Source organism: Anomaloglossus baeobatrachus, chromosome 2, assembly GCF_048569485.1.
Source record: "Anomaloglossus baeobatrachus isolate aAnoBae1 chromosome 2, aAnoBae1.hap1, whole genome shotgun sequence".
In the NCBI taxonomy this organism is placed as follows: Eukaryota; Metazoa; Chordata; class Amphibia; order Anura; family Aromobatidae; genus Anomaloglossus; species Anomaloglossus baeobatrachus.
Window position 1 is genome coordinate 655,118,138 of NC_134354.1, and position 13,429 is coordinate 655,131,566.

General features: G+C 46.4%; 1 protein-coding gene across 2 annotated transcripts in view; it reads right to left on the reverse strand.

Moving 5' to 3' along the window:
* Window positions 1–3,519: 3,519 nt before the first annotated feature.
* Window positions 3,520–13,429, reverse strand: part of LOC142290495 (retinol dehydrogenase 16-like) — a 57,011-nt gene continuing 47,101 nt past the window's right edge. For both annotated transcript variants that reach the window (XM_075334462.1, XM_075334461.1), the window contains exons 2-5: window positions 11,530–11,868; window positions 5,429–5,687; window positions 4,175–4,338; window positions 3,520–3,798 (exon numbers count right to left, since the gene is read on the reverse strand). In XM_075334462.1, the coding sequence (XP_075190577.1) occupies window positions 3,563–3,798; window positions 4,175–4,338; window positions 5,429–5,687; window positions 11,530–11,842 (972 nt within the window). In that variant the 5' untranslated portion in view covers window positions 11,843–11,868 and the 3' untranslated portion in view covers window positions 3,520–3,562. The remainder of the gene's footprint in view (window positions 3,799–4,174; window positions 4,339–5,428; window positions 5,688–11,529; window positions 11,869–13,429) is intronic.

Here is a 13,429-nt window from a genome sequence, read left to right on the forward strand (position 1 = left end):
TTTCCCACTGGTAACCCGCTCCCCGACCTGGATATGGGCTGGAGGAGCCCCTTTTGCCCACAGGCGCTGGCCCTGGGAGACGGTTGCCCTTGGCGGTGGCGGTGTCTCCCCTTCACGGTTGGACGGTTGCCTTCTATCTGGACTTGGCTGTTTGGAAACCCTGAGGTCCCCTTCACTAACGGATTTGGCAAATTCACGGCGACACCAAGCCTTGCCGGGATCCGAAAGTCCTCTGCCAATGGTGCTGGCTTCTCTTTGTATACCGGTCCGGTACGGCCGGGTCACCACCCGTCCACGGTCCTTACGGCAGACTCCAATCGGCCTCCACTGCAGACGGTCACCACATCCTGCCAACCTTGCTGTCCTGTCCGGGCCACACACCCGGACCAACTTCAGGCTCTCTGCTGTCACTTTTCTCCTCTCTACTACTTTCCTCCTTACACTTCCTTAGCTTAACTCTCACTGCCTGTGTTTTCCCTCCTCCTCGGTGGGTGGAGACCAACCGCCTGGCTCCACACCCTGGTGTGGACAACAGCCCCTGGGGAAGGCAACAAGGATTTTGTGTTTTGACTATGATATGCCTGCAGGGAGTGTGGGGTGTTTAAGTGTTGTGCTCTGTGGCCCCTGGCTTGTCCAGGGCGACACAGAAGCACTGCAGCACTGCCTCGGCGAAGCGGCAACAGGCAGTGCTGAAGCTAATCTGCATAGGTGACAAACCCCACAATGCAGAAGAGGTGTGGACAGCTCTGAAACAGCAGGCAGATCACTGGCTCACAACTCTGAACCTAAAGCCAGGAAAGGTCGTGTGTGACAATGGCCGGAACCTGGTGGCGGCTTTGAGGCGAGGCCAGCTGACACATGTTCCATGCGTGGCCCATGTGCTCAACCTCGTGGTTCAGCGGTTTCTAAAGTCATACTCAGAGCTGTCTGATCTGCTGGTAAAAGTTCGCCGCCTGTCTGCACATTTTCGAAAGTCACCTACTGCTTCAGCCGGCCTTGCCGGCTTAAGACGCCGTTTGCATCTTCTGGCACACAGACTGGTGTGTGATGTCCCCACGCGTTGGAATTCAACTCTGCACAAGTTGGTCAGGATATGTGAGCAGAAGAGGGCAGTTGTTGAGTACCTGCATCACCTAAGCCGTCGGGAAATGGGTCAAACTCCACACATAACACCTGAGGAGTGGAGATGGATGTCCGACCTATGCACCATCCGCCAAAACTTTGAGGACTCCACCAAGATGGTGAGCGGCGATGACGACATTATTAGCGTCACCATACCGCTTCTCTGCCTTCTAAAATGGTCTCTGCTCAAAAAACAACCATGATGCATTGCAGGCGGAGCGCGATGAGTTTGAGCAAGAAACAGTAGTGGGTGTGGGTGATAACACACAGCCCAGCCTCGTCTCATCACAACGTGCAGTGGAGGACTATGACGAGGAGGATGAAGACATGGAGCAACTCTCTGGCCAAATTGAGGATATGACATGCAGTCATATCCTCGGTTCAGCGTGGCTGGCCAGAGGACAGGGTAGATGATGAGGAGGAGGAGGAGGAGAGCATGTTCAGTCATCGTGTTGGTCAGGATACTGAAGTGATGGCTGTTAAGAGTCTGGCACACATGGCTGACCTTATGGTAAGCTGCCTGTCTCGTGACCCTCGCGTTAAGAACATCTTGGCCGACAATCATTACTGGTTGGTAACACTGTTAGACCCACGCTAAAAGGAGAACTTTATGTCTCTTATTCCCGAGGCGGAGAGGTCAGGCAAAATGCAGCAGTTCCAGAAGGCCATAGTCACGGAAGTAGGCAAAGCATTCCCCTCACAAAACGCTAGCGGCATAGGTCAGGAATCAGTGGACAACCAAGGCGTACAGCCGAGAGGGGCACAAGTCCAATCCGCCAGAGGTAGGGGAACAGTCTTTAAGATGTGGGACAGTTTTCTCAGCCCCTCACATACCACAGCCCCTGAGGTGAGGGGGTAGTGCCACAAGAAATCCTAAGTTTGGCCAGATGCTCAAGGAGTACCTTGCAGATCAAACAACTGTACTCCGACATTCCTCTGTGCCTTACAATTAATGTGTATCCAAGCTGGACACGTGGCATGAATTGGCTCTCTACGCCTTGGAAGTCCTGGCCTGCCCTGCCGCTAGCGTTTTGTCAGAGCGTGTTTTTAGTGCCGCAGGTGGAATCATTACAGATAAACGCACCCGCCTGTCAACTGTAATTGCTGACAGGCTGACTCTGATCAAGATGAACAAGGGTTGGATTTGGCCAGACTTCACCACACACCAACAGCAAATGACAGTGGAATTTAAAGTTTGTAACGGGAATTTGCCATGTACCTCCACTCACCCATGGTAACACACTTCTGGACTTTGGCTAATCGCTGGACTGCTCCTCCTTCTCCTCATGCGCCATCATGGTGACCGTTACAATAGTTAAGCCGTTGTTTCAGGTATACCCCCAGTGGTAAATTTTTTCGCCCATTCTTTCTGAATGGGCATTACAACGACAGGAGACCCGCTCCTTTGCAATGGGAACAATGTTTTGAGGCCCTCATGCACATCTCTATCCAGGGACAATGTGGAGCCTCCAAATTTTTGGCTGCCCTGCCTAAGGGCTATACTACAATAGACCCACTTCCTTACAATGGGCACTTCATGTTTACAGGCCATCATGCACGTCTCTATCCAGGGACAATATGGAGCCTGACGCTGCCACCGGCTGCCACACACGTGCTGTTTTTAAATGCAAGCACGGACGCAATAAGAACCTAACTGGTTTTTAGGAGCGACAATTACTGAGAAGTCTGACACTATCTGGACTGTTTTAGACTGTGTACACCAGCCCCAGATATGATGAAGGCTGGTATACGGTCACCACTAGGAATGGCTATATACCCTGCCTGCCTGTATACTGCTACAATAGTCCTGACAAGGACTCTTCTGGTCACTAGCCTGTATTCCGACCTGGCTATACCCTGCCTGTATATAGCAACAATAGTCCTGAGAAGGACTCTGCTACTGTACTCCGACCTGGCTATACCCTGCCTGCCTGTATACAACTAGAATAGTCCTGAGAAGGACTTCTGGTCACACTGTTTGCAGCCCTGCTCCAGAACTAACTATAAAGGGCCGCAAAACTTTCCCTGAATCAGCGACACTCTCCCTGCACTGACTGTCTGGATAGCTGTGAGCAGAGCACAGCGCGCCGGCCGGTATAAAGGCTCGGTCATGCTGTGCAGGCCGGCCAATCACTGCAATTCCACAACTAACAGGGCTGTGGCATTGCAGTGGTCTGCCAGCCAATCCCTGCATGAGGGCTGGCTCTCAAAAGAGCGCCAACATGCAGAAATGAAGACCACGAGTACAGCACGAGTATCGCGAGATTACTCGGTCCCCGCCGAGCAGCCCGAGTACAGCGATACTCGTGCGAGTACCGAGTAGTTACAAGCATGCTCGCTCATCACTAGTCGTAATGTGTTGCAAAAACACAAATAAAAGGTTTTAATTGATCTATATTTAATATTTTACCCCAAACATGAGAAAACAGTTTAAATCACATCATTCACTAGTGTTGGAAGTGAAAGAACATGGTGGCTTTGGCAATGGAAGAGCCAATAGATAATCTGATATGACAGTTGGGAGATATGACACAGGGAGGTAGAAGAGTTTGGTAATCCTGCCCACAGAATATCTTGTCCACGGGTATACAGCAATCAAGGCATGTTCCATGCAGTCAATTACTTGGTTTACATGGGGGTTGCACTTGGAAAGTCTGTATTGAATAAATTTGCAATCTACAAAAGGAAAAAAAAAAAAAAACCCTGCGTTAGTAAACATTTGTTATTTGTTATTTATAACCTACAGTAACTCAGAACTGAATTTTCTATAAGGGCCCATTCAGACAACCATTCCGTCTGTCCTGTTCCCTTTTTTTGCGGACCTAATGACAGGACCATCCTTTAAATTTCTTGTGTAGGATCGGATGGCACATGGGAAAAAAAAATAAAAATAAAATAAAACCGCACCACACGAACCACATATGGAACAGAACGCGTCAGATGCGGTTGTCACACGGATGCCTCCATGGAGAAACAAGGACCTTTTTTGTTGACTGCAAAAACGGAACGGATGTGTGAATGTAGCCTAAGGCTACTTAATAAAATTACTCACAAACTTCAAAATACTGCTGTCCATAAATTTTCTTGGTCCACTGAGGAGCCCGAGACCAGAGGGAATGAAGGCTTTGTAGTATGGTCCCCACATCTGTAGCGGATGTTTTATACGAACATGGCTCAATGAGAGAAACTCTAATCCCAAAGCGTTGGAGCTCACGCCTAAAGAAAAGACACAATATGTAAAAATGGATAGTCAAACACATAGTACATGGATTTCCACTTAGTCTATTCCAGATAAAATTATTTACTGACCAGTCAAGTGCAAACTCAAGACTCTGCAAACCATTTCTCGTCACCTAGTTTCTCCTCCTGCACAGTCTCCTACATTCTGTCACTGTGGGTTGGGTTCTTCATAGCTAACCCTTTCAGTCATAGTCTAGTCTCCTTTCCAGCTAGGGAGTCAAGGACCAGTGAGTGACCCCTAATGGTAGCTGGCAGTACAGAGTCTGCCACACAAGGAATTTGCATATCCTAGCATTACTACAAGAATATGTAAAGTCTATTTCTATATAACAGTAAGGATGTCTTCTAGGGGGTTACAGGCATAGCCAACTCAAAAAACACCTGCACTAATCCTATAGGGCAGTGTTGAGCAGGAGATAGTTTGCTCAGTAATTGCGAATCCTGACACGGTCTTGCCAATCGCTGGTAGCTGCTTCCAGAGTATAATAGGCTAACAATTTTCACTTTGCATATTTTAGCTTCAGAGTTCTGCTGTATATATTTGTCAAACATTGTATTTTTTTGGTACTGCATTACTGTTATTGGAACCATGTTTAAAAAGGAGATCCTTAGTTTTATGTATTGGACAATTTAGAAGCCAAGTATCTCATTTTTCAACCTAACGCTAATAGCAGTAATGCAGTGCCAAAATTCCTATATTCAATGTTCGCATATTTTAGTTTTAGAGTGCAGCTATATATATTTTTTCCATTTCATTGAATTTTCAGCCTGAACCTGTTCACATCTATTGGATGTGTTGGTCAGTCTTCTATTCAATTTGAATTTCCTGAATATTGTGGCTTCACATTCTTTTGAACTCGATCCTCCACGGACTGATCCACTCATCTCTCGTGTAAAGACTGAACACTTCTCCGAGTTCTTATCCCAACAAGTCTATGTAGCAGCTGTCAGTGTAGAATTGGTGCCAAGTGTAATCTTGCATAGTGTTAGACGAATTGCATCAACTAGAATATTCCCTCAAGACAAGATTATTCAAAAGGAATTTAAATGTGGTTTAAACTTGTACCTCATTGAGTCCGAGAAAGCTTCTACTCCAAATCTGGAAATGCTGTAGCCTCCTCCCACAAATGCCAGTCTGCCCATCACACTGGACACATTAATAATTCGTCCTCTGGCTCTCATAATTAGTGGAAGTAAATTTAGGGTCACATCAATCATCCCAAGTAAATTGACACTGAGAATTTTCATAAAGTCATCTTTGTAAAGCCATCCATTTGGGGCCATAGGTATAGAAATGCCAGCATTATTCACAAGTCCCCATAAACCTATTAACAGAATGGGAGGAAAATTAAAAAAAAAAAACAAAAAAAACCTAAATAAATAAAGTGGTTACTAACTATAATTTAACTGTACTGTAGCATAATAAAGTAATGCAATATTTTTGCACAGTACTACATTTGTCATCTGACCCAGTCAGTGAAAATCTCCAGATGCCATTGCCCCCAGCATTTATCCCACAGCTATACTTCTAGTATAGTTACAGAGCTATTCAGTCACTAAATATAAAGTATACCTACTAACATCTGAATCTCAAAATGTGGGATATATTAAGCACTTTTTGCACATTGACAGACCGCATTTAAAGTCCATTTCGCAAAAACTATAGGCCACTTTTTTCGAAATCTCATTGGCAACAATCACTTGGGAAAGAGAAAAAAATAAATAAAAAGGGGAAGAAAAGAATTCCAGAACTGGCCACCTTGGACCTGACTGTAGGGTCTCATACAAAAATTCAGATGTGTCGCCCAGAGAATGGGGTACTCTTTCCTGGGCAGTATCACTGGGGAATGTCACTTTGGTGACTTGCCTGGTCCCGTGCCCCGGTGTTTAGTTGGGAATATTTACAGGGGAGATTAAAGTTGTGTGACGCCAACTGCAGGTTGCGGTTAGGATGGTGTAACCGCCGCTGCTGAGTTGATTATCTCTAGGGCTGGTGGTAATGGCAGATGTGGTGGTAGGCCCTCAGTAGGTAGGGCTGAGCCCAGGAGATACCAGAAAGGGGGGGGGGGGGGGGGAAGCTAGCGTTGCTTGAGAATGGCATGCAAACAATTAAAAGTAAAAATTCACATATTCCAACTGTACTATAATGCAAAATGAGATTTTTAGCAAATTGATAGATTTTTTGATCCACCCCTGCCACGTCAAATCTCGATATAGAGTAGGACGCCCCTATTTAATATTTACATTGTGCCATGCAGACTCCTAAATTAATTAAAAGCAGAACCATATTGAAGCAACACATCCCTGTAACATTTAAGAATCAGCTTCCATGTTCTCAAGGATAGGCAACTGCAAATTAAGGCAGTCCAGGTCCCAGCATGTGCAGGGAATGCCACAGACAATGGGACAAGGTCAGAACTGACCCTCAGTGACAGACCAGGGTCCATGAATGAAGGCGGAACAGGTCCAAGTATGCATGCCATTCTCAAGCAATGCTGGCTCCCCCTTTTCTGTTTACTGAGCCCAAGAGATGTATGATTGAGTAATAAGGGAGGCTATGTAGCGCCCTGGAAAACAAGGTAGTTGTACATATAGGCCCCTGCATAAAACCTATCCCGCGAAGAGTTAAAATCAGCTGACCTGAAACCCTAGTCACCCCCCTCAGGGAAGGACGGACACCAGTGGGTTAGGGAACACCCAGCTAGGGGTCTGGAGAGCCCGGGGTGGGGAAGAAAAAAAAAAAAAAAAGTCAGATAAGATCAGGTTGCGTTCAAGTTTGGAGGTGAAGTCTGACAGGTGCCAGGGTCAGAGCCCTGACACCTTGGCTAGGTGGCAGATGGTAGCCAGAGTCTGCAGGAGATGGGAAGACAGCAGCTGTAGATCTGAGGTAGACCGGGACAGGGTTGGAGCCTGCCGGTACCGACACCGGAGAACCGACCCGGAAACAGTGTGCACAGAGGGGGTACTTACACCCTGAAACGAGGACCGGCACCGACAGCCTAGCTAATTAACCAATTGAGGGCAGGATTTTAGGTCCTGTCCCAACCCAAGTCCCGACAAGTAGACAACCACCCACCGAGAGGGATAGGGCAACCGCCAGGGCCCGTAGATCCCAAGGGTCAGCGTCAGACAGGCAATGCTCCCAACCAAAGGGCCGGTAGCAGACTCCCGTGTTTCAAACCGGGAAGTCCTACCTACAAACACACTGAGTGCAGAGGAGAGAGACTTGACCACCAACCCGGGTGTGGGATTAGATACACCCGTCTGCGGCAGCCGGCCACAATCACCTTGGTTTACCACAAGAATTGTGTGCTTTATTCGACCATGAGTAACATCCCCAGCCTGGCCGGGTGTGCCGGCCCCTGCAATCACCATCCTCAGCATAGAGACACTGGTCCCCGGGACATCCATCCCTACCCACAGAGGGGTTAACATCCAGCTGCCAGTCCAACGTCTCCGGGAGCCACGCAATGGCAGCAGTGGTGCTGCATTTCACCACACACCGTGGGTTGTGTCAGACATTTTACAACCAATCCTGTATAAATACGTCCCCCTTTATTCGGAGTGTCCGCGAGACCTCCGGGTCCGGAGAACCCCTCGAGCCATACCGTAGATCCAGGTCTGAGCAGCGCTGGCTGCTGGCACGGGGGTGGCACAGCTACACCGTGGGTTGTAATTAACAGTCTACTCTTGACCCTCAGATGGCTAGTTCAGGTCCCTGTAGTTCCAGTGCATCTGATCTAGGGCCCTCTGTCTAGTCGGTGCTCTGGTCCCAGCAGTAGTCGGGTGTACCTGCCCTTGCGACCACTCTCCTGTGCCCCCGGGTCACCATTACACAACCCAGCACTCAGGCACCTCCCCTCTACTACTACACTGCTCTAACTCTGCTGACTGCCTGCTGTTCCCTCCAACCAGGTTGTCTAGTACCTCTGGTCTGGTTCCATCCCCTTGTGTCTGACTAGCCAATTACCCCTGGTGTGGAGTGGAAACTGGAATTTTGGTGTGTGTGGGTGTTGCTGGCACTGGTGTTCCAGGTCCAAGGGGGTAAGCCCTGCATCCTGGTGATTATGCAGTTCCTAGTAGTGCCTTGAGTGGCTCAGGGGCGCTACACAGACGCAACATGGGCCCCTGTGGTTGCACCAGCAAATTCATGAAGGAGTAGTACAACTCACTAGAAAAGTTGGAGTGCAGTACTTTGATATCCTGGTCTGGCCACCAGGTGAACTCATGCAAAAGACAAATGGATCCAGAATGAATAAAAATTTGAAAGATTAAAAGCCAAGCTGTATAAGCATATCCATCCTCCTTCCCCTTCCGCTGAGGAAGCGAACGTAACACGCGTCAGGGACCAGGAGCAGTGTTTCCTGATCTGTCTTTTTATGGGTGAGCAGCACTTTTATCTATATAGGAGCAACAGGTGATTGTGCCTTGGTGCCGCCCCCACGTCAGCAGCCTGCAGCCGCTGCTCAGATCTGGATCCATGGTGGCTCGAGGATCTCCGGACCCAGGGGTCGGGGTTGCGCGGCCACATGGAATAAAAGGGGGTATTTACAAGGGAGGATGTGGAAAGTTTGTGACGCCACCTGTAGTGTGTGGTAAGTTGGAGTACCCGGTGGGGATGGTGGGGCAACATGGTGTTTAACCCCTCCACGGGTAGGGGGAAATTCCCCGGGACTCGATGAGAACGACGTGGAAGTGCCGTTGGGACAGTAAGGGTCATTTTGTACTCAGTCCAATAACGCTGAAACCGACAACTGTGGTAAACCAAAGTTCTTGACACTGCTGCGAGTGAGCATGCCTGGATCCCGTGCCCATTGGTGTTGCCCGTTAGTCTGACCTTTTCCTTGGCACCTTTTCTTCTGACTGGTCCCTATAGCATAAAACTAGTTGGGTCCCGCTCACCAGTATGGATAACTGGGTGAGCTTGCTCTGAGGGTTCACGCTTGGGATTTTCTGGACTTTGTATTGGAAAAGTCCTATCCTCCTCGTTGCGCTAGTACCCAGATTTTGGAGCGGGTGGAGAATGGCTCTTGAAGGCTCCGTCCTCGTCGGGTAAATTACCAGGACGCCTAAAGCTACTTCCTGGCCTAGGGTCCACGTACCCAGTCGTGCCCTGGCCCCTGCCCGGTGATGGCACAAGGCTGCCGGCTGTCCTCCTCGACAGTCTGTGCCCTTGTCACGATCCCCTGCTACCGGGGTCCAGACCAACATCTGCCACCTAGTAGTACTAAGGAGCACAGCTCCTGACCTCTCCTCTCGAGAGTCACTTACACTGAACTGCCTGACACTCCTAACCTCCCCTTAACCAACCCACCAGTGGGCAACCCCATTCCCTTCAGGCTGTCCACTGGTGTGTCTGGTGGGTGTGGTGCAGAGTGTTCCAAGGAATTTGATTAGCTTGTTCTTGGCAACACCAAAGGTCAGGGACCCGTAACTAAGGAGGAGGTGGATACTGTGCAGAAGTGCAGATTGCACAATACCCTGTGACGACCTGATATTAAAAGGTGTGATGCCCTGGCCTAAGGAGGAGATGTAGCTACTTTGTCTTACCCTTTTAACTATTCATGTAAGCTCATAGGTATCACGGTTTGCAAATAAAGTGCGATTATACTACATTTTGAAGTGACATGATTGCTACAATGCAACCGTGCAAGGGCTCTTTTCCACTTGCGTACCGCTTCTGATGCAAGAGCATCGGCAGAGATATGCTAATGACCCTTTGCTAGGAGTCTGAGCTGAGGGTCATGCGACTGATGCAATCTGCCGATCGAATCACAGGTGCAGAGAAGGAGGGAGCACTTTCTACCTTCTCTGCTGCCTGTCTGCGTATATCGCATTGCAGTCGCATAAAATGCGAGTGCAGTGCAATTTTACACTCTCCCATAGACTTGTATGGGGGTGCATGAGCCAAGACTCGCTACCAAATGCAGCATGCTGCGATTGCACCAAGAGCACAATTTGTGTCAAGAAATAACAGGAAATTAACTAGAAATATAGAACAGGAAATATATATTATTAAAGAGGAAACTGCCTCATTGATTAACAGTGGTGCGAGTGCAATCTGATTTTTTTTATCAGATTACACTCGCACATGAAAATTGCAGGTGGGAAAGAGCCCTAATCATCATCATGACTCCCTTTTTGTCATGTCATTAATCTGGAGATATACTGGTTTTGGAATTCCTCTGCACATACCTTTTTGATGATCAAAATAACCATTTAAAGATATAATCTGTTTTTCTATCAATTAAGGCTATATTTTATGAATATATCACTCCATGTGTTTTATACACAGGTAAAAATGAATGGGTTGGAGTCTATTCAGATGAGTGTTCCAATATAAAAGGGAACTATAACAAATGATAGAACCTTTGTCGGAGTGTGTCGCTTATCCAGGTTATGTAAATAAAAGCTTATAACCTGACTTTAAATTCATCCATTGGTTTCATAAATTACTCTTGAAAGCTGAAACCCTCCCAAATTTAGTTTAGGTTATGAAAATAAAGTTGCTGAAATATTGATCATTTAATAAAACAGAGAAAGGTCAGACTTTGGCAAGACAAAAGTTGTCACCTTGTCATATAATGTACCAAATTCTTACATCCTCACCTTTGCTCACTAAATGATCGGTTAATTAGTGGGAGGGGTATCAGCTTTCAAAAGTGTTGTTTATAAAACTAATGGATGAATTTAAAGTCAGGTTATAAGCATTTATTTACATAACAGATAAGCAACAGAACGTCTGTCAGGGAGTGTACATGGTTGTGTGATGTTATACAGTGTATCAATTTATTCCCTGCTTTTTGGTGATTGGTTATAACCAGATGAAGGCATAAAATATATAAAAAAGGGAAGCATCAATGCGTTTCTAGCAAAAATGCTCTTAATCATGATAGAGCATTTTGTTTGAAGTGTGTTGACATTTCCCCTCTTATGACTTAAGATTATACAGCTTGGCTTTTAATCTTTGCAATAAAGGCCAAGTATTTATTGTGGGTGATTGATCCATTTGTCTTTTACCAGAGAATTAGCCCCCCACTTCCAAAGAATGGGTCACACAAAGTTAGGGAGAAAAAAAAAAAAAAAAAAAAGAAGTTTTTTGCTCATGCAGAGTTAAAGCATTGTGAAGTAGTCATAAAATGATACTAGCAGCTTTATCATCTTTACCTTCAGTTTTGACAAGCTCTTCAATCCAGTCAGCAGCAGCTCTCACACCTTTGTCATCAGTGACATCAAAGACGATGGTCTGCAGTCTACTGGAGGTCTCTTCCTTCAGGTTCTCAGCTCCCATCTCTGTCAGACAACCCGCCAGAACCTTCATCCCACGTTTGTCCAGTTGTTTGGCTAGCATTTTTCCAAATCCACTGTCACATCCGGTGATAAAGACATATTTATCTGAGAGATTGTCCAATATCCGGCTCTGTCTGTACCATCTGTACAGGAGAATCAGACCCACGAGCACCAGTAGAGGAAGCCACATGGTTTACACAGTATGGCACTTTAAAGCTGTAATACAATAAGGGGTCACTAAGGAGTTGTTCATATAATGAAGGAAGTGGAGGTGGTCACCCCACTCCAAATAATAGTAATTTACTTTAACCCCTTCACCCCGAGGCGATTGTTTTCTTTTTTTTTTCCTCCTCCAAGAGCTGTAACTTTTAATCTTCTGTCAATCTTGCCATGAGGGCTTTTTTGGGACAAGTTGTACTTTTAAATGAAACCATAAGTTTTACCATATAGTGTACTGGAAAAAAAAATAAAATAAAAGAGCCAAAACAAGTGCAATTGCATGATTATTGTTGGGATATTTTATTCATTATAGATAAAACTGATGTGTCGGTGTGATGCTTCAGTTTGGTATGAGTTCGTAGGGGTTAAAAAAAAAAAAAAAATTCTGAAGTTCGTTCAAAAGGAAAAAAAAAAAAAAAAAAAAAAAGGCGCACTTTGTGCGATTTTCTGTAACCAGTACAATTCTCATTTTTCAGAATCGTGGTTCCATGATTGTGTATGTATTTTTTGCAGCTCGGGTTGACATTTTTAATGGTGCCATTTTTGTGCAGATCCTACGTTTTGATCGCCTGTTACTGCATTTTGCGACTACCAAAAAAAAAAAAAAAAAAAAAAAAAAAAAAAAAAAAGGGCGTTTGGAATTTTTGTTTTGTAAATCAGGAATAACGTTTGGAACACCATTCTAAGTCTGAACTGGGTGCAAGAACAAAAAAACAAAAAAAAACAAAAAACCCACAACACTATATGGAGAGAAGGTATGCACACCAGTGACTATGCAAGGGGAATACATATAATAGCAGAAACTGCTGCGTGAATACTGACATGAAAAATCCAATAGCTACATGTAAGAATAAAAATGTGAATAATGGAACCTGCATTACTGCCATGAACTTATGAATAAAAGAAAATTAGCTACTGAATTGATCAATGCAATATAGAGCCCCAACACTACGCCAAAGTATTTCTCTACGTTTGGGTCCCTAGCTAGTGTGTGTCCTCTCAAGCAGTTAAAAAAAAGTTACCATGTATGGGAAGCTGAGACCCAGGCTATATATGCGTATAATGTGGATTGGTTCAAACGAAAAACTAACAAATAAGGAATAACAATTGGAACACCATTCTAAGGTGGGCTTTGCACACTACGACATCGCAGGTGCGATGTCGGTGGGGTCAAATTGAAAGTGACGCACATCCGGCATCGCATGCGACATCGTAGTGTGGAAAGCGCAAAATCGTCGTAATCGTATCATCGGTGCAGCGTCGGCGTAATCCACAATTCCGCTGACGCGACGGTCCGATGTTGTTCCTCGCTCCTGCGGCAGCACACATCGCTGTGTGTGAAGTCGCAGGAGCGAGGAACATCTACCGGCGTCACTGCGGCTTCCGTAGGATATGCGGAAGGAAGGAGGTGGGCGGGATGTTTACATCCTGCTCATCTCCGCCCCTCCGCCGCTATTGGCCGCCTGCCGTGTGACGTCGCTATGACGCCGCACGACCCGCCCCCTTAGGAAGGAGGCGGGTCGCCAGCCAGAGCGACGGTCGCAGGGCAGGTGAGTGC